General features: G+C 50.3%; 4 protein-coding genes across 4 annotated transcripts; 2 read left to right on the top strand and 2 right to left on the bottom strand.

The window, feature by feature from the left end:
• On the bottom strand, nucleotides 1-20,593 carry LOC6503694. The gene is made up of 6 exons (XM_014905551.3): nucleotides 20,166-20,593; nucleotides 11,558-12,580; nucleotides 10,110-10,231; nucleotides 975-1,092; nucleotides 780-911; nucleotides 1-716 (listed from the first exon to the last, which is right to left on the bottom strand). Exons 2-6 carry the CDS (start codon nucleotides 12,530-12,532, stop codon nucleotides 231-233), a joined length of 1,833 nt encoding a protein of 610 aa, XP_014761037.1. The 5' UTR covers nucleotides 12,533-12,580; nucleotides 20,166-20,593; the 3' UTR covers nucleotides 1-230.
• On the top strand, nucleotides 1,317-4,249 carry LOC6503953 (protein phosphatase 1H). The gene is made up of 3 exons (XM_001963873.4): nucleotides 1,317-2,002; nucleotides 2,061-3,550; nucleotides 3,602-4,249. The coding sequence occupies exons 1-3, from the start codon at nucleotides 1,656-1,658 to the stop codon at nucleotides 3,700-3,702; spliced, it is 1,938 nt and encodes a 645-aa protein (XP_001963909.1). The 5' UTR covers nucleotides 1,317-1,655; the 3' UTR covers nucleotides 3,703-4,249.
• LOC26514261 (ribosomal protein S6 kinase 2 beta) lies at nucleotides 4,491-9,878 on the bottom strand. Its single transcript, XM_014905728.3, has 2 exons — nucleotides 7,344-9,878; nucleotides 4,491-7,284 (listed from the first exon to the last, which is right to left on the bottom strand). The coding sequence occupies exons 1-2, from the start codon at nucleotides 9,469-9,471 to the stop codon at nucleotides 6,701-6,703; spliced, it is 2,712 nt and encodes a 903-aa protein (XP_014761214.1). The 5' UTR covers nucleotides 9,472-9,878; the 3' UTR covers nucleotides 4,491-6,700.
• Nucleotides 13,439-14,508, top strand: LOC6503954. Its single transcript, XM_001963875.4, has 4 exons — nucleotides 13,439-13,868; nucleotides 13,923-14,198; nucleotides 14,260-14,387; nucleotides 14,442-14,508. Exons 1-3 carry the CDS (start codon nucleotides 13,583-13,585, stop codon nucleotides 14,277-14,279), a joined length of 582 nt encoding a protein of 193 aa, XP_001963911.2. The 5' UTR covers nucleotides 13,439-13,582; the 3' UTR covers nucleotides 14,280-14,387; nucleotides 14,442-14,508.
• Nucleotides 20,594-21,009: the final 416 nt, after the last annotated feature.

The raw sequence follows: 21,009 nt of genomic DNA on the forward strand, positions 1-21,009 counted from the left end.
TTTGAATGTATAGCATATACACATACATATATATATTTAATATAACATTTTCGATTCATATTGATAACTGACTTAACGTTAATACGCATATGGATAGGGATCAGAGACAGAGTTAGAGATAGATCTAAAAAAAGAATATTTTCTTTGTGTGCAGCCAGGGTTCTGGCCAGTGGAAAGTTATGTACAAAATTAAGGTTGTGACTCCGGTCGTCACGCTTTCTCGGGGCCTTCTACATGACGACATCCCGACAGACAATCTTCGTTTTGGAGGAGGCGCGCTGCTGGCCGCCGTACAAGTCCGACGATGCGGAGGACGAGTAGTCGATGTGACTGCCCGCCTGCGATTGCTCTTGTCGGGCAAGAAAGCTATCGGCTATAGCGCGGTCTAGCCCTGTGTACTGGAAGTTGGGTGCTCCGTCTAGGACATCAGCCTCCGACTTGCGACGCTGGCGACGATTGGCATCTGACTTTCCAGCCCGTCGGCGCCGTCTTTGTCCGTTGATCTCCGCCGACTTGGTGCTTTTGTGGGTGCGATACGTGCCGCTTAGGCTGGCGGGATGGGCGTACAGAACCGAGCCGGGGATGGGAGGTGGACGCATGTAGGCGGGAAGAGTCATTCCGCGGTATTGCGGAGGCAGTGGAGGAACCGGTAACAATAATCCCGCTCCGGTGCCGGGAGGTGGAGGTGGCAGACGCGTGGGCGGCGGCGGCGCCATCTGAAAGAGCAGGAGATTGCAGATTGAAAGGATTGTCTACTGGGAGATTGAAGATTCACTTACCCCGCTGCCAGCTGTCGAGGGAATCAGCATGATTGGTCGAGAGGGAGGCGTCAGTTTGCGAACCGAAGACGGTGGGTAGTTGCCCATTTGGGTGGCGTACATCCACATGGCGGCCAACTTTTCAGAGTTTATCTTTTTGTCAGATAAAAAGCTTCGTGAAACGTAATCCATGGCTATTTAAAATTAATATCGTACCTTTTCGCTTCCGTTCAGGGACACTGCCTTGATGTATTGATCTACTTTCTGCTGGTCCAAGGGTATTCCGGAGGAATTTGACTTAATAATGACGTCCCGAAGCTCGCTGTGCTCCGATCTTTAAATAAAAATAAAGAAAATCATTAGCTCGAGTTTAAGGCGCTCTTTTTTTAAATTTAAGTTTCCCGCCCAGCCACTAGTATTTTTTCAAGCAGTTCATCGAATAATGGTACTTTCCAAGAAAATATCGATATATCGATATAAAATGCATTTGTGTGTGTGTGGGAGATCAGTGTGACCAAGCAGAAAATACCAGAAAATACAGCGATATTTTGCCGATATATCTGTTTTGGGGAAAAATATTGATATTTCGATATGAATATATATTTTCGACACCCCCCTTCAGCAAACAGGCAAAACAGCGAAATCTGCGTGCTCGGGCCAACCATTGCATCATTGGGCAATCCGATCGCAAAGCCCCAGGCCTCTGGTAACCAGCCCCACGGCGTATCTGCCGGAAATCGATCGAAATCACGGAGGAGACGAAACAGCGGAAGATACAAGCAAAACACCAGCTCGCCACGTCAGTGGGAGTGGGAGCGAGAAGGCGCCCGTCGATAGGATAAGGATAAGCTAGTGCGAAAGGGAGGGGGCTAGCTCCCTCTAAACAAAGGTATTAAAATGTTTAGCAACTTCAAGGAGCGCTTTATCTCGGCCATTGTGCCGGATCTGCCCCCGCTTCCGGGCACCGGGGAACGGAGCGGTAGTTCTGGCGGAGGGCACCACAATTCCCATGGAGGGCGGTCTAGATTCGGAGGAGGGCAGCCGATGCCGGACAAGTTTCCGTATGCCAGGCCGCCTTTTCTGCAGCTGCTGACTCCGGACGAGCTGCGCGCGTCGGCGGATCACAATGTGCGGCCCATTATCGTGCCCAGGGACATAAACCTTCTGCCCTGGGGAACAGGTTACGCGGAGTGCGTGAACTCCGGAAAATCAGAGTGGAATGAGGACCAGGGTGCCTTCTGCAGGTGAGTCATGAGAGATCCCAATAGCTTTCAGTGCTATAATGTTATGCCATCTTTGCAGGCAAGTCCTCTCCGATCCGGAGCACAAACATCCGGACCTCCCATACACATACTTTGGCATCTTCGATGGTCATGCCGGCTATGGAGCTGCCTTGGCTGCCTCGCACCAGTTCCATCACATCCTACACGAGAAGCTAGTGGACTGCCTGGAGCTACTGCTTCCACGCGATTCGGAATCCCCCGCTGGTGGTGCCGAAGGCGGGAAGCTGAATCCAACTTTTCCGCATCCCATTTACTTCCAGCGACGGGTGACAAAGGACGAGCTGATCATCGGAGCGCTGGAGAGTGCGTTCTTCAACATGGATTCGCTAATAGCGCAGGACAGTGATCGATATAGGGACGCCGGCGGATGCACCGCCTGCGTGTCGCTCTTTATTGATGGCAAAATGTATGTGGCGAACGCTGGAGACTCTCGGGCTGTGCTCTGCCAACGCAAGGCCACAGTGAAGAGGAACCTAAAGGAACAGGAGGCGGAGGCGGGAATAGAACCTGATCCGCTGGAAGCCAACTGCTATCCAGTGCCGTTTAGCGCGGACCACACACCCGAAACAGAGCGAGAACGGCTGCTGAACGTGGCCAGACTAAAGCCACATCTCATGGGCAACCAGTACGTGGCCATGGAGTACGCCAAGCGGCCGCACATAAAGGATATGGGGCAGCGCATCCTCTGCCGGCAGGGCACCATGCGGGGATGGACGTACAAGACGCTGACCCGCGACGATCTCCGCATTCCAGTGGTGAATGGTGAGGGAAAGAGGAGCCGGCTCCTGGGCACCCTGGGGGTTACCCGAGGATTCGGCGACCATGAACTTCTCGCTATCAACACGGGCATTCAAATCAAACCGTTCCTCACACCACATCCGGATGTGCGACAGCGCGACCTGACCCAAGTAGTGAGCATACCGGACGAGGACAACCGCGACGGGGACTACGGCGTACTTGTGATGGCCACCGACGGTCTGTGGGATGTCTCGGAGAACGATGCCGTCGCCAGGACAGTCTTCCAAACACTGTCAAAGTATCCGACGGAAAAGCATCGCTACACGATGGTCGCCCAGGAGCTGGTGGCCAGAGCTCGCGGGAAAATCAACGACTCTGGACATTGGCGACTGGCGGACAGCAAAGCGGCCGCCACAGTCGATGACATATCCGTGATCGTGATCCCGGTTGGCCAGTATTACAAGGAGCATGTGGAGTGGACGCAGAACTACAAGCGGGATCTCGAGGCGAAGCGTCGCCAGGCGCAGGCCAACATGGCCCAGGAGGCTGTCAATGTGCTGAACGGTGTCATCACCGAGGAGGCGCACGTGGTCGAGGAGGAGGAGGAGGGCGAGGTGGTGGTCCATGAAGTGGCCAAGACCACACCGAAGACGTCGCCGCAGCCCAAGAAGAGTGAGCAGAAGCTGGAGAAAGCGCCGGAGCCCGAGGAGGAATTGGCGCCGTCGCTGGAACGTGTGCAATTAGAGGACACTGCCACCGCATCCTCAGAACGTAAGTGTACCCTTAGCTCTATGAGGCATTTCTAACATCATGGTATTGCAGCGCCGGCCGCCGAGCAGGAGAAGGATAACGATTCGAACAAGGATGCGACGACGCCGCGGCAGCAGCAGGCCAAGGGTCGCAAGGGCAAGGGCAAGCACTAGGCCGTGCCGTCAGCCACGTATTTATATAGACACACAGCAATACAGCATAGTTGAAGGTCGTCTGCATGCCGCAGATAGACTCGCCGCAACGCCAGACACACGTGGCACAGATACAGATGCAGATGCAGATGCAGATGCAGATGCAGATACAGATATGGAGGAGAGGCGGATGGCACATCTATATATTTTTACACTCCACTCAAGACATTCGAGTTTCTACATAATTAGCTTATGTACAGACAGCAGGAGCCAGGGCGCAGAAGCCACTTAATTTGCTACGAATAAGTATATTTATTTTTGATCCAAACCAATACCTAACCAAGCTGGATGTAGTGCGAACGACTTAAGACGATAAACCTTAACATACACACGGTGTTTAAACCACTGAGGATGAACAAAGCCCGAGACAGGAGCAACCCCTTCAATTACCCAAATCAAAACCCTATGATAAAAACTGAAAACAAACCAGAAATTATTAAGTAGCTTAAGTTGCAAATACCCCTTAAAAACAATTAAATAAAGTGAAAACAACTATTGTTAACTGAAATTAACTAACTTAAGTTGAAGACCAATGTATATGCGTCACTGCTTCTGATCCCCTGTGAAGTTAGTAGTGCTCGCAACCCGTTGGCCGCCTATCGCTCCCGGTGATAGTGCTATCTGCCGGACGATTAGGCCCGGGCGGAGTGATTCATTTGCTTTGGACTTACTGGATCACAGATAAGGCCATTAGCCATTAGCCGCAAGATTACGGCAATGTGATAGTTTACAATGAGAAGACAGAGGCGGGCTTTTAAATTTTTATTTATTTTTTTGCTTTCAATTATTTTGCTGTTTTGTGAATCAACTTTACAATAATTTGGAATCGGTTTCGATTACATTCAAATTGTTCTTATTAAGGTTTCCATTTTGGGGTTTAATAATCGCGTCCCTCACCGACGTCCTGTGTCCTCTGACCTCTGACCCTATGTATATACATATATAGTTCTGGAAGCTGTAAAAATCTACTAAGAAAATATATGTATGTAGCATCCGTTACTGGGGCTGTTGGCGGCTTTATGGTTAGTAAGGAGCTTCATCGACGCCGAGTCCGGGCGACGGGCGCGGACTCTGCCGGAGGAGATGCTCGGAAATCAGAGTTCAAATATTTGGTTGCTTAGAAGACGCTCTCTGTTTGTGGACTGTCGTCCGGCGCTGTCAGCCCAACCTCTGTGTGTGCACAGCATTTAGTTCCCAACAAACCGTCGCTTTATTTAATCATTATTATTTCCCTTTTTAGTTAATGGAACCCACTCACTTAGCACAAAATGCCGCCAAACCCATCCCGAAAACAATTGGCTTCCACCCCAGATATGACTTTTGGCGACTAAGTGAGTGGCCCGTGTCCTCGTAACCTACTACTCTTTCGCTAGCTAATGTCGGATATATATATATATATTTGTCTGTCCGCAGGCAACCTCTCCTCCTGCTCCCCCATCCACTCCTCCTCCTATATCATGTTTTAAAAATTTGCAAGTTTAACTAACATTTTCTATGTGGTGTATATAGTACTATTATATGCAATTATTGTTTGTTTAGCAGTAAGTTCAGTAGTGGCACAGCGCATTATCTTATAGCACACGCACACTCACACCCACACATGTGCACAGCACACACACCCACCCATACACACACTCGGTCACACCCACCCATACACCCATAAGCCCTACAATTTTTCAAAAATTTTCGAATTTGTTTTCTGAAAACAGACAGTCACTACAGACAGTTTCCGTCTAGTGTGTCCGAAACACGGAACCGGGAATCAAGGCTAAGGTTTCAAAAATCCTATTTTCTGAACGTTATTCCCGATACTTCAATATGTGCGTGGTAGGCCTTCCTAATTGTGCTACAGTGTATACTGCAGGCCGTTCGAACGATACAACTTCAGTTGGAAGACATTGGGGAACGCGAAGTGGGAAACCAATTTTCTATTCACAACTGTGTGCTCCGAACAGTGCGTTTCAAAAGTGTACGGACAGGCACGGGGGTGTCCATCTATCGGTGTAGTGTCTTGGCCGCCTTACGCCTTTGAAACGCACTGCCAGCCAATACCCTACATATGTACATATTATTAGTTTGCTTTTGTGCTAAATTGACATTCCAAGAAGAATCTGCGATGGCCGCTTACGTTTTCAATTTCTTCAAAAACGCATTATTTCTTTACAATCTCGATTAGTTTGTTACGTTTTACAGGTTTAAATATACGGTCTTTTTCCATAGATTGGCGATAAAAATTGTATTAGTTTTAATATAAAATGTTTGGTTGCCTTTTCCTTTTCTCGCAAAGAATGCATTTTTTTTTGGATTTTTGTTTCGTTTTAAACAATTAGTTAAACAACAATAACACGGTGATGTTGAAAAAATTTATCTACGATTAGTTTAATTAAAAATATGCGTTCATCTTCATTGAAACTGTGCGTGGAGGTGGTAGGTATTAGTTCTGTGTCTCTAAAGCGGAGTCTGCATATCCTGCTCGACTCGCACTCGCACTCGCACTCGTCCTCTCACCGCGACCTACTGCAGGCTCTATATAGTAGCTTTAGACGATATATATGTGTATATATATAGGATATAAATACGCGCCAGCTCGCCCACCTGGCGCCTGGGCTTGGCATCTTGGTATGTTTTTGTTTCGTATAAAATAAATAATTAACACTGGTTGTCAAAATACTTGGAGGCCCCGGACAACTCGGGAACGGCCTCGGGAACGGGTTCCGGGCCAGGCCTAGACTACCCGCAGCTTGGCGCTGCGACAGCGCTGGCGGGAACCGCTTCCGAGGGCCTGTCCGTGCCCGTTGCCATCTCCGCCTCGGCCACCGCCTCCGCCTCCGTTCGGCTTGACGAACCGGCGGGGAAACGCGACACAGCAGTGGATTAGAATACTATAGATTCGGAAAACCATCCGCATTAGCTGCCTTTTGGCCTGGCGCCTCAGGCACCAGGATGCTGCGGCCCACGATTAGGAGTGCAGCTGGGCCCGGTCCTTGGCCCGCCGCTTGGCCAGCATCGATAGCTCCACGGGTCCCACGTTGGCGGCCTGCGGTATGGCGATGGCCCGGAATGTGGCGTCCACTGCTCCGCGCAGCGCCATCGAGATGTGGCTCTGCTGCTGCTGCTGCGCCCCAATCGACAGCTGCGATCCGGGCGCCACAGCGTACTCCGTCAGCTGGACTCCACTGGCAAACTGTTCGCGCAGCCACGTGTGCTCCAGGATATTGGCCGCCGTGGGCCGGTTCTCCGGCACGATGTGCAGCATCTGGCGCAGCAGATCCTTGGCCGGCGTGCTGACCAGAGCCCATCGGCTGCTGGTGAAGTCGATGTGCCCGGAACCTATCCGCTTGAGGATCACATCGGGCGAGTCGTTTGGAGTGCTGGCAAACGGCGTTCTCCCGGAGAGCATTATGTAGAGCAGCACGCCCAGGGACCAGATGTCGCAGGCCAGGTCGTAGCCCTGTCGCTTCAGCACCTCCGGCGCCACGAAGTTGGCCGTGTAGCACGGTGTCATTAGGAGGCCGTTGTCCGCCCGGAGCTGCTTGGCGAAGCCTGAAAAGTCACGCTTAGTATTAATCGCGGGAGTCACCCCCAAGCCTTAAGCCACTCACCCAAATCGCAGAGCTTCAGGGTCTCCGGCGTTTGTCGCATGCTCGCGTAGATCATGTTCGAGGGCTTCAGATCCCGATGCACCACGCCGTGCTCGTGCAGATAGGCCACCGCCGAGGCTATGGTCCGGAGCACGGCACTCGCCTCGCTCTCGCACATCTGGCCCACGGCCAGGATGCGATCCAGCAGCTCTCCGCCCTTCAGCAGCTCCATCACCAGGTAGGCAGAGCCCGCGTCCTCGTACACGGAGTACAGCGTCACAATGTTCGGGTGGTTTCCGTACCGCAGCATAATCTCCACCTCTTCCCAGCAGTCGGCGGATGTGGAGGCGGCGGCCACGGCCGCCTTTTCGATCACCTTGACGGCGTAGTGCTTTTTTGAGGCGCGGTGTTCGCATAGGCGGCAAACGGAGAAGGTGCCACGGCCCAGCTCTTGGAGCAGATTGTACTCTGCATGGAAGTTACCCGGCAAGACTCCTGGTAAGCTGCGGGAAGCCATAGAAGGAGCGGCGGACGCCACGGCGGGAATAGGGGCGGCAGCCATGTGCAGCGGACTGGCGCTGGTGGAGCAGCTGTTGGAAGCGGCATTCGAGCACTGGGCTTCGAGCAGAACTGGGGCCACGAAGCTGAAGCCCCTGAAGATCTCGTGTGCGGATGCGGATATGGGACCGCCGGGCGAATCACGGGGCGATTTCGAGGTATACTCCACATCGAAGTAGAAGGCATCGTCGCGGCTGACCGCCGGTATGAAAGGCGGACGCACCTGCTTCCGCTCCAACCGCACCCAGTCGATGGTGGCGAAGAAGCAGTGCGCCTTGATGTCCAGTATGCCCTGGGCTCCGGCTCCAAGTCGGTTTTGGGGATTCCGCTTGAACAGCGCCCGCAGTAGCGACTGCGCCTCCGGAGACAGGTTCTCCGGCATGCCGAGCTTACTCCTTAAAATCTGGTTCATGGTCTCCTGGCGAGTTTGTCCGTGGAATGGAAGATTGCCCGTCAGCATCTCGTACATTAGAACGCCGAAGGACCACCAGTCGGCGGCAAAGTCGTGCCCCTTCCGGTTCACAATCTCCGGCGCCATGTACTCGACGGTCCCGCAAAAGCTGTAGGTCTTGGAGCCGTCCAGGGGCTGCTTGGAGAGACCGAAGTCGGTGAGCGCTATGTGTCCGTGCTCGTCCAGGAGTATGTTCTCCGGCTTCAGGTCCCTGTAGATAATACCCAGCGCATGCAGGTGATTCAGGGCCAGAGCCAGTTCCGCCAGATAGAACTTGACGTCCTCCTCGGTGAACATCACCTCCTTGGACAGCCGAGTGAAGAGGTCGCCGCCGCGCAGGAAGTCCAGGATCAGGTAGAGCTTTCCCGGCGTTTGGAAGGCGTAGTGCAGGCGCACGATGAAGGCATGACCCACGTCGGCTAGGATTTTGCGTTCATTGGTGCTCCTCACCCGGTCCTTGACCTTGAGAGTGGCCTTCTTGAGGACCTTCATCGCGTAGAGAGTCCCGGCATCCTTGCCAATTATTTTCCTGACCAGGAACACCTTCCCAAAGCTGCCTTCTCCCAGCACCCGGAGCAGCTCGAACTGCGAAGGATCGGCCTTGTCGTGTCCCTCCTTGATGACCTCTTTCAGCTCGAACTCGTTCTCGTTCAGCTCGAGCACATCTCCGCCGACTGCCCCTCCCTGACCACCGCCGGACTCGGAGTCACTGAGCTCCATCAGTTCTGGGGGCGGGCAGAGTTTCTTGCCCGGCGCCTTCTCTCGGCTCGATTGCAGATGGGTCTCCTCCGGTCCAGTGGCCGGGGAGATGTGGTGCTGCTCCAGCGCAGCCTGCAGGGCCGACTGCTGCACCTGTTGCTGTCTCCGCTGCGATGACGTCACCGTGGTCACCGCCCTCCCGCTCTCCTCGTCCTCCTCGGTGGGTGTGTGCTCCATGGGCGTGACCGCCAGGCTGCTGCATCCGGACGAGGTGATCTGCATGCGCTGGCGCAGCTGCAGGCCCATGGAGCCCATTGTGGATTGATTCTGCCCCGCCAGCTGCTGCTGCTGGGCTGCATTATTGTTGTTGCTGTTCAGCTGCTGCTGCTGCGGGGTTTGCTGCTGCTGGCGGAGATCCTTTTGCGAGTCCGCCAGCGGCATGACTTTTGTGCTTGTTCCCCTCCGCTCTCCCGCTGCTTCCGCTCCGTCTGCGCCTCCGCACTTTCCTCCTGCCTCGTATCCGCTTTCTCTTTTTACTTTTCACCCACTTTTTTCTGTTTTTTATTACTTCCGCTGCTACTTTGCGGCGCGCGTAGGCGTCGACTGCGCTGCTGCTGCGCTGTTGCTTCCCTTCTGGAATTTAGGACCCGTTTGCTGCACTTCTCTTGCCAAGGTCTGTCTTTTATAAACGGTTCGCGCCAGTCTAATTTTCGCACAGCTGTCTTCTTATCACTATTATTTACATGTTAAACAATACAATTGTTGATCTAATATTTTTCCTATTTTATATCCAGTGTGGCCAAGCGGCGCAGGTGTGTCGATTTTTATTAGGCGCGGCGGTGTTGCCGGAGATTTGGTCTGAAGCAACAGTCCGGCAACGCTGCCAGCAGTTTCGCGGGTAATCGAAGCGCGGTCTATCGAAAATTTAAATTCTTTTCACTTTATTCACATTCACTTCAAATATACAGGCTCCATTAAATTGGATCTCTGCCTAAGAATTGTCGACTATAGAGAGGTCCAGATTCATATCCCCGCACTTATTGTAGACTTAATTAGATAATTTGAATTGTTCTACTCACTTTGTGCAAATTTGGAGGGCGCATCGATAAACTGACACAATGCTGACCACAAAGTGCAAGAAAAGGGCAAAAATTAATCCACAGGCTGCCGAGACCTCGCTGTTGGTGTTCATCAGGTCGAACTGTGGATACAAATGTAATATTCATTAAAAACTTTCATCAGTTTGGGCCATAATACATACATTAAAACAATTTGATTTGAGTATACGACTTTTTGGCTATATCTCGGACAATTTTTACCCGATTCTCAAACGATTTCTAGATTCATTCTCCGAAAATCTGCGTCACAACCTGAAGTCAAAATTTTGGATCCCATTTTTTCGATTTTTTCTAGGGGACTTCAGAAAAAAATGGGCATCTGCATGGGGAGTGCTACTTTGGCCCCTTGCGAAGGCCATATCTCAGTCAATTTTGATCCGATTCTCAAACGAAGTACCTCAAACGATTTCTAGAATCATTCTCCGTAAATCTGCATCAAAATCTAGAAACACATTTTTCGATCCAATTTTTTCAAATTTTTCTAGGGGACTCCCTTCAAAAGTGGGCATCTGCGTGGGGAATGCTACTTTGGCCCCTTGCGAAGGCCATATCTCAGTCAATTTTGATCCGATTCTCAAACGAAGTACCTCAAACAATTTCTAGATTCATTCTCCGTAAATCTGCATCAAAATCTAGAAACAAATTTTTCGATCCCATTTTTTCAAAATTTTTCTAGGGGACTCCCTTCAAAAGTGGGCATCTGCGTGGGGAGTGCTACTTTGGCCCCTTGCGAAGCCCATATCTCAGTCAATTTTGATCCGATTCTCAAACGAAGTACCTCAAACGATTTCTAGATTTATTCTCCGCAAATCTGCATCAAAACCTGGGATCAAAATTTTGGATCCCATTTTTTCGATTTTTTCTAGGGGACTCCCTTCAAAAGTGGGCATCTGCGTGGGGAGTGCTACTTTGGCACCTTGTGAAGGCCATATCTCAGTCAATTTTGATCCGATTCTCAAACGGAGTACCTCAAACGATTTCTAGAATCATTCTCCGTAAATCTGCATCAAAATCTAGAAACACATTTTTCGATCCAATTTTTTCAAATTTTTCTAGGGGACTCCCTTCAAAAGTGGGCATCTGCGTGGGGAGTGCTACTTTGGCCCCTTGTGAAGGCCATATCTCAGTCAATTTTGATCCGATTCTCAAACGAAGTACCTCAAACGATATCTAGATTCATTCTCCGTAAATCTGCATCAAAATCTAGAAACAAATTTTTCGATCCGATTTTTTCAAATTTTTCTAGGGGACTTCACCACCCACCCTTCAAAAGTGGGCATCTGCGTGGGGAGTGAAACTTGGAAGGGCTACATTTTGGAAAATGATGAACCCGATTTAAAGGGGAACCTAAATCTTTTTTGAAAATATTTATGAAATAGTTCCTGTATACTACTTAAAAATGGGCTTACCTGTTCTCCTTTCTGCTCCGCCATTCGGTTGAGATCCCGGGAGAGACCCACTCCGGAAATGGCCAGGGCCAAGGTACTGCTGGCGATGCACACCAAGCTGAGAGCCAGGAAGGCGGTCTGAGTCTTTCGCATGCTGACTACGCCCAGGGACCCGGTGACAGCGGCTATCAATCCCGTCCAGATACCGCAGCCGGCCATCGAGAGAGCCGCGTCCCGGACAATCAGCAAGGATCCAAGGGCCACCAGGGAGACTGCCAACACCAGCTGCAAAGTGCCCAGGACGATCTGGAGGGGGAAAGCGGAGCAGCATTCGTTGCTGGCCTTCCGTTTGCGGTTGTTCCGGGCGGATATTGAGGAGGAGCTGCCCTCGCTGCCCTCTTTGTATTTTATGAACTCTGGAGGACAGCGCTGCTTGCGGCTGATTCTGGAGTCCAAAGTGTTGGCGGCGCTCTTGGAGCCGGTCTTCGTCGCCTGGCTGCCCGGCATCCTGGAGGCCATAGCCTCCTCCAGCTGCTGCTTGAACTCCTGATGGGAGATGATCTTGGGCTTCTGCGCCTCGTCCTCCTGGCTCTTCGCCTTGGCCGCCTCCACATCGAGGTCCAGGGCGGCGGAGAGCAGCTTCAGGGCTGGCGGCTTCTCATCGTACACTGGACTGGAATAAATGTGACTCTGGGCATCCTGGCGTGCCTGCTCCTGATCCTCCTGCAGCTGCTTGCGCTGCTCCTGGTCCCGCTGCAGCATCCCGATCTGCGAGTTTGTCAGGCTCTCCGATCCCGTGTTTGTGGTGTTAGTGCTCTGCTCGATGGTGGTGGCCGCCTGGAGCAGTTCCTCGCGGTTCAGGCTGCGGTCTACGATGGTGTCCATGCTGCCCGTGGTGGAGTCGTGGGAGTCGATCGTCCTGGCCGGAGAGGCCGAGTGGCGGCCGTTGAAGTCTCCTCCTCCACTAGCCGGCTGCTGGTTGCTGTTCTCTGTCATGTTCTGGGCTGATTCCTGCTCCGGTTTCACTGGATCATGGACAAGGGGCTGCAAGACAAACAGGAGAGGATTGATTTATTTTCAGTGTATAAAATTCCACGGGCCGGGCAGATTAGCGAATTAAAGCCAATTGCCCCCGGCCACATAGTTTCGAGTTTTTTGCTGAAGTCTTTTGTTTGGCTCACACTTTCGAAATCTGTTCGTTTATCGCCCTGCCTTTCGTCCCTGCCACTGATCTGTTGATTGATCTTTTTATTACCTGCAAGCCATAATTACTCATTCCATAATTGCCACAATAGCCGCCACTTGGCAAATATTCTGCCCCCACCGGTAATCCATCCGTAATACCCTTCAACATTTGTCAACGTTCTCTGATTTTCGGCTATAGCTTTATAAGAGTATTATCTATATATGAGCGAGTAGATACGGCTGGCATTATCCACCTTGACATTTGGTGGCCGGTTGTCATTGTTCTTTAAGCCGAACCGGTTCGCACTTGGCTGGCAATTAAGCAGAATGCGAAACCGAAGCTGAAACTGAAGCCCAAGCCGAAATCGAAAGCAAAAAACAACTTGAAACCTAAATTGAAAAGGAAAAAAGGCAAGTACTGGGGGAGTGGCCAGAGGTGGCATTGTCTTGGGGCTCCACGCGGCGTATGCGCGATACCGCTTAGAGGCAAGCCACTTAAATGGCATCTGATGCGGAAAACTGCCTTCCGCAAGTGGCAAATTGGCTTTTATTTGAAGTCTTTCTTCGCGAGCACGAGTGGAAAAGTCAAAGCTGGTGTTCAGACTGAAAATCTGAACTTTTCTGAGACAAGTAGTCCATGACATTGGGTTTTTGTGGGAAAAGTAGTCCATGGAATCGAACTGTCAAAATTTCGATTCGACGACCCGGCGGCATCCGCTTCTCCTATTCATTCTATAGCTGAACACCAAACAGTGAACATATACTTCGGGTCTTAAAACAATCGTTAGAAATCTTAAGGAAATATAAAGTTAGAACGTCAGTTAGATATTATTTTTGGTTTTAAATTCGTGCCGATCAATCATGTTTTTCCTTCGTGCGTTCCGCGGATTCGGCGACTCCTGTGAGGTCGCCCCCATTGAGACGGTTGAGAGCTCCCCGGCCCGTGCCCCCAAGAAGGCCCGTGTCCCTAAGAAGGCCGTCAAGAAGGCCAGTGGTGGGTCTGCCAAGAAGTTGCTGAAGGGCAAGCCCTCGGTGAAGGCCACTAAGAAGCTCGTGGTGAAGAATGCCCGATCCCGTGCCAACGGGAAGCCAAAGGCCGCCGCCAAGAAGCCCAAGAAGTTGGTAAAGCGCAAGCCCGTTGAAATTGGTGAGTCGATAAGTTAACTATATGAGCTCCATGAGCTACTTCTATTGATTGCAGAAGTAGCTCCAGTCGTTAAAGACTTGACATTTTTTGGAGAATCTTCCGATGACACTTTTCGCGATGTGCCGAGCCTGACAGCCATACTGGGCCGTTCCTTGGACACCCACATCGAAACGGAGCCAGGGAAGCAGCCTCGTGCTCGCCAATCTTCGGAAACCAAGAAGCAACGCAGCTCTGCAGGAAAACGCAAGGAGGGAAGCTCCAAGGGCGAGTCAAAGAGGAAGGGTTCAGCGAAGACTGAGAGACTAGTTGGAACTAGGAAGCAAATACAAGGCAAGTGGAGCAAGAACTCGACACAGTTTCTATTCTGCTAATCTGCCGCTCTTTCATCCAGATCTTATGGGTAGTTTGTAAAATTATGAAGAGTATCTTATAGTAGTAGTGTTAACCTACCAGTAACAGAGCAGCATTTGGGGATTGATTCTAAATTATAGATAAGTAGATACGGTAGAATATATTATGGTGAGTATTTTTGTTCTGTTTATCCTTTTTATTAAGCCCATCCCTCGTCCCCAGGTGGATAAATGGCAGGACGCAGTGATAAACTAAATTTCAAGTACTAGGTCGTAAAGCAGTTAGGATTCAGGAAGAGCTAGGCAACTGCTACAGGACGACAGGGTTTTCCATAAATTTTTAATGCCTCTATTCATAAATTTGTACAAGACTGAAATAAAAACGTTCCTGACCGCACCACAGAGAGACTGTTTTATTAAGCCAGACGGGGGGAAAGATGGAGAATCTTTTGCGGCTGTTGTGGCATTTATCTGGTTTTCTGTTGACATTTGCCAGTGCCTCGGCCGGTGCCTGCTTTCTACTCCATCTCCGACACCGACCAGGTCCGGCTGCTCATTTGTGGCACTTTTCATTTTCATTTTCACTGTTGTCGCCTTTACGGCCATAAGGCGTAATTGGCCAGGTACGAGAGTGGGGACTGAGCGGTCGCCACTCTTCAATTAGCATGGGAAGTACGCCCCGCCTGTCCGGCTCCGGAGATGGAGTCTCTATTTTCGATTTCAAGTTTCCAGTTTCGAAGGCCCATCAGCGTTTCCCACGACGGAGCTGTCAATAGAGTCTCCCTTCGAGCTTGGAAATTCGGCTTCTTGGGCATCCAGGCACTTGGCTTGCTCTGCCGGCCAGCTCTGTGGCCAAAATGCAGCTGGTGCTGCACTCGAAAGCCGCCCAAGCGCTAAACCAAGAAAACCGCAGCTCCAACTGAAAGCTAACTTGCGCGAAGGGGAAAGCCACTTGCCACAAACTAAAAGTTATTCTTTGCAGATCCCTCCGAGCTTCGATTAGTAGAGTTCAGAGTATATCCGGGGAGAGCCTTCAACCCGTAGCGGCCCAGCAACCTGGAGCGCGCTGGGTGAAACTCAAAATCAAAGACAATAAATCGCACTGGCGCTGAAAGAAAACTCGAGAGCCGGGGAAAAGCAAACACAAAAGAAACATTTGCGGCCAACACAGAAACCATTCAATAACAGGTTTCCTAAACGGAGTTTACTGTTTTTGGCAAAAATTAAAGGGCAAGCCCCAGTCGGAATGCGAAGCAGCAACCTCGGAGTGATACCTTTCGGATTAGGTATAATTTAAATCCCTCAACGAAGCACTTAATTACAGCTCGGGTCGGATGGAAATGGATTCGGGAGGAAGAGGCCTGTCGATAGGTTTTCCTGAAAGTAAAATTGCACCGGTTTGGCAGCAATCTCGGCGGTCAGCTCTGCCTCACCTGCACACTATAACGTACAGATACAGTAGATACGTGTAACGCCGGAGCTGCGTGTGTGCGACTCGACACTTTCACTTGCTGGCGTCCCATGCCGGCCATAATTTTGGAGGCCAATTGATTGGCGTAGACCAATTTTTGCCCAACTATTTTTTAATAGGGGCTGCTTGGAAGGAGGATTTCCTCATTTTATAGCCGCCTCTTTTGGTTTTCCGAGCCGAAAAAATGTTTGTTTTCGAAACCCAACAGTTTCTCGAGTGTGCCTTGCCTGATCGCTGAGGCAATCCATGGGATTTGCTAATTATTCGTGGCAAATCGGTTATTGAAACTGAAACCTGGCCGAAATCGTTTCGAGCGGAGTCGGGGAATGTTTGGAGCCACTCATGAGCGTTGGCTTCAATTTTATGCATTTAGGCAAACAGCCACTCGGCTAGAAGGCTAGATTCCGGCTCGTTTTCCGCGCCGTGCTAGTGGGAGCTGTAAGCCCACATCAAGTGGCAAGCGGAAAGTGGCGGTGGCGGTGGCGGTTACGGTGGCAGGCACTTGAGGCAGCAGCTGCAGCTGATTTTTCGTGTTTTCCGATTGCACAATCGTGGAAAATGCTCCGGCAATTTGTCACCTGATTCGAAAATCGGGAAGGGAGCTCTGCCACAGAATCCGGCCCACAAAGTGGCCCACTAATTGCATCATCCGTTCGAAAAGACACCTGCATAAACCAAAAACGAACAACAAAGTCCACAGATGTATGTGAAAATTCCCACAGCATTGACTGACTGATTGAGTGGCAGACTGAGTGACTGCCTAACTGAATGACTGACTAACTTACTGACGACTATAGACAAAGCTGGGACACGAGATGCGGTTGTACTGGCGGTTCAAGTGGCATGCTGGGCCTTCCCGCTACCCACGCAGCTGTTGCAGTTGCAGAAACAAGACAACTAAACGGTTCTGGGGGGAAGACCAGCCCCCGATTTTGCTCAGTGCACCGCTGATATTATATGATTAGCTGTGATGCATGTTGACGTCGTCTGAGGTAATTAAGACACCGCCTGCCGTGACAGACGGGCGGCAAAAGTAAATTAAAATATCAAAAGAGCACGTGCAACAACACCAACAAATAACTGTGAAATGTGACACTGCAACAATAACAATAACAATAACAACAATAACAGGCAGCCACTGGCACTTGCAACACTTGAGTTGGCCCGATGTAGCGGCTAATGTTGCATCATCATCATCCCAGGCAGCTGAGCAAGACAGAGCCAGTTAAGAACACAATTGCCGAGAATACCGTCATTAGGGTGCCTGCGGAGGCAAGTAGAGCAAGTGCACCTCCTAACGGACGGGGGCGGCTGGGTGGCTCTGGAATGCCCCGGGGGTGTGACCAATTCGCTTGACAACTCTTTGGCCGAGTGCCACTCCATTTGCCAATAAGAGCGGCAACAAAACGGCAAGTTCGTTTCCTAAGTCTTTCGTTTCGAGGGCCCTACTTGGCTGCGACTGGGCCGGGAAAAGCGAATAAAATATACATTATGCTAACTAATCGATTCTGCGGATTCTGGAATGCTGGTCCGAGGCTCAGCTTGAGGTCTTCCAGCCAGAGACCGCCCTGTACCCACACCTAAAATCTCAATGGCATGTCTATATCATAGACAGCCAAGCCATGGCCTGGAGTTAATTTTATGCAGGCATTTGGACAGAAAAATAAATTGGAATGAGAATAATTATGATGATCATGACGGTGGCAAGTTGCAAAGCTGCGAGCTGCGAGCTGCAAGCTGCACGTGTGTGTTTATTATGTGTGCCGACAACATATCGTACATGAGCTGCATTCCTAATGCAGACCGACAGAGGTTGAAATGTCAAAGTATTTAAGTCACACGATTACGGGTACGAGTCTCTCCGGCCAAGTGACAATTTTGCATTGTTCACCTCCGTCTGAGAGCGATGTCTTTGTGCTCGGGCTTCTCATCTCGCCTCGGATGTTGGCCAACAGTGGGTTAAGAGTCTGTGCAGCCTTCAAAATTGTGGTCAGCCTGCAGAGTACTTGCGCAGCTCTTTGTTGCCTCTGTTGTTTGTTTTCCTATGGAATTTAATACCCGCCTGTTCATTTTGGCCAATGGGAGCTGCCCCTACCTCTGCCCCTTCGCATCGATCCGGCGTCTATTTTGGGAGCCCCAGCAAGGCCTGGTGATGGGCAGGGCCGCCAATGACAATTAATTGTCTGCCTGCCTCATTATTATTGTTGTTGATTAAGGTTTAAGTGAAAAATATTCCGCATATAATCAGAAATCCGTCTTCTAATTGCGCAGTGGCTTCGATGGCTCTTTCGGATCAAAATTATTAATCAAAATTCAGCCCTCGTGGTCATTACAGTTTTTTGTTAGAGGAAACCGAAAGTCTGTGTCCAATCCCCGCCGATGATCGAGTCTGTGGCATTTATTAATTAAAGTATCCACCTGACCGGTCCCTCTGGTCGCTCTGGTGGTGTGGAAACCACATCGTACAAGTGATTGACCCTAGTTGGTAAATATTTAGAGCCATTTTCCGCCGATGCCGATGCCGATTGTTTATTATCTCAGGCAAGTGCAATGGCAGCCAGCGGCCTGCATGTGTTGGCAAACCTGTGTCTGATCGGGTGTATGCGAGATATATAATATATAGCCATGTGTGTGCTGCCTAATCTAGTTTGAACAACAGTCGTTGCACGCACTCGCCGCTGAGTATCGGCACTCTCACAGCCCCCAGACTCCCTCCCGATCGTGCTACAATTAAGGCGGCAAGCAAGGCAAGGCGAGGCAAGGCAAGGTCGTCGCCGTTTGGCGCGGCTGTTGTCGCTGGAATTAGCATTTGAAATGACTTCATATGAAAATAATTGCACGCTGGCAAGTAACCAGAGGGAGGTGGCGAGGCAGTGGCACTGGAAATTGCCTTACGCACTTGCCACGAACCAAAGTCGAACCGCTTGCAGTGCACGCGGCTGAGAGCCAAGCTGTGGCAACCGGGCAGGGGCTAACTGGCCAATTTATGCCCCGATCTTATGAAATAGACACGGCAAAGCGAACAAAAAGCCAGAAAACATTGCCATTCGAACGTTCAAATCTGGCCGGGCAATCAAAAAGAGTCGAAGCGAAATAAATTCAAAAACGGAACACTCTTTGCGAGGGAAACGAATTTGCGGTTTGGTCGTTAAGTCGGCAGGGATTTGATCAGAAACTCGAATCAAATTTGGCCATTTTTGCAAGCGAGTTGGTAGACTACACCATACCCGGTACCCGTAGAGCCACCTACACCTCGGGAGCCGGGTATCTTATCTCTAACATGCCTGCTCCCTGCGCCGTCCCAGTGCCAGGTGCCAGGTGCCAAGTGCCAGGTCCTCAAGCCCCAGGTCTGGTTGGTTCCCCCTTTCACTTTCAATTAGCCAGTGGGCAGCACAGCACTGCTGCGGCTTTGCTGCGGCTTTTTGGCCCCTTTGCAGTTTTCTTGTCTTCGCCTCGCATTTATTATTATTTACATTATGCGCACTTCAAGGAAAACTTTCCCCGCATGCAACGATATTTGGTGCGAGGTGTGTACCTGCATTTCCTGCAATTATCGCACAGGTACGCGTGCCGAGGGCGTCCAATTATGCAACTGGAGGCGTCCGCACATCAGGAAATTGAAATGAATATGATTGGCTTGCCACCTGAGGGGTAACTAGCTCGGAGCTCCCAGCCCCACCTCCAAGCCTGCCTTGCATTGTCAAAAATTCTTCTATTTTCAAGGTGGAACTTAATTATATAGCCGCGGCAGACATTTCTTGTATTTGGTTTACGTAATCCCCAGTTGGGGCACTTTGTTTTCCCCCAAACTGAGGCATTCTAATGGCAGAGTTGACCCGTGGACTTCGCCGAACATTAAGTGCTTCAAGACTCAGGGCAAAGTCGTTAAAAACCCAACAAATTTCCGCTCGTTGTGGTTGTCAATTTTTTGTGCGCTAAACGGCAGCCAACGATCTTGTAAAAATTGCTTATAAAGACTTTCCATTTTTTGACCATTTTTTTATCTGCCTAACCTCCACGTCCGAATTCCGTCTATCCGTTTATTTATATGGATTTGAGGCGAGTGTAATTGTTTTCTTGTTCAAAGTTGAAAAAAGCGGCACAAAACAATTGCACAGAAACCGAATGGTCCCATTTCAGTGGGAATTGTGAGAGGCTATGGGAGTCGATCGGTCTGGGGAGTTCTATGAGTCACTTCTGGCAGAGATTATAATTGGAGTTGAAGGAGCAGCGTATTTTTTTGTTATTTCAACGGTGGGCCAGCCTGTTTTCATTCCGCCATTTAAAGTTAAGTGAATATGCTTATTGTTCTTCTAAACTATGATATCATAACCATCCTAAACATCTCCAATCCACCATTGTCCTCTTGAGGTTGCAAGCTTGAGGTTGCACGTGCTCCTAATAGTGTCATTTGCCCCCCCACTCGAACTCTTTCTCCGGCTTTTCTCTTTCTCCCATGCCGAGGTGCAAACTCACCGTAATTGAAGCGGCGTCCCCGGCCTTTGTTTTATGTTATTGTCTATTTATCAGCTATTTTCTCCGAATGATGCCGATGTTGCTGGTGCTGTTGTTGCTCTATCTGGAGTTGAATGAAATGTAGCCACTGTTGCTCTTGCTGTTGCTGTTGCCGGCAGCTTGCTGCGTGCAATTAAAATTCACCAAATTCCATTTCACTTGAACACACAGATACAAAAAAGAGATCACCGCCGAACCACGTGAGGGGCTTGGAAAATAATCGAAGATCGGATAGTATTGTCGGATAGCAGCACACGAGCTACCGTTTGTGAGCGGTGGGGGCGTCGAGAGCAGCACGTGTTGCTCCAAAGCGCGTTCGAACACAACTAACAGTTGCTGCTGCTGCTGCCGCTGCTGTTGCTGCTGCTGTTGCTGCTGCTGCTGCTGCTGCGGTTGGGGCCTGCAATGCTGGCCGTCGTTGGCGCTGCCAGCCGCGCTGCCCAAAAAAAAGCTGGCTGGCAGAGCGGAGCTTTACATTTTTGGTATGCCAGCGGCGGTGTTGTTGCCTTACAACCTGTTCGCGTAAATCTGCGTTTAAAGAAGTGCCGACAAGAAACGTAAACGAGCGTGCAGCAAGCGCAGCAGCCGCCAGAGTCGCTACAGAGTAGCCTCCATCGGTGGCAACAACAAGGCGCTTTCGAATCGCCGCGCAGCATCTTCAATCTGCCATTCAATTTCAATTTGAAGCATTTGCTGACGTCATGATGGGCGAAAATAATTGAAAGTGATTCCAGGTGCTCATCTTGGGGACTTAACGGAAATAAATTAGAGAAAACGTCGCCCAGAATAATTTAATTTAAGCCAG

Source organism: Drosophila ananassae, chromosome XL, assembly GCF_017639315.1.
Source record: "Drosophila ananassae strain 14024-0371.13 chromosome XL, ASM1763931v2, whole genome shotgun sequence".
NCBI classification, from domain to species: domain Eukaryota; kingdom Metazoa; phylum Arthropoda; class Insecta; order Diptera; family Drosophilidae; genus Drosophila; species Drosophila ananassae.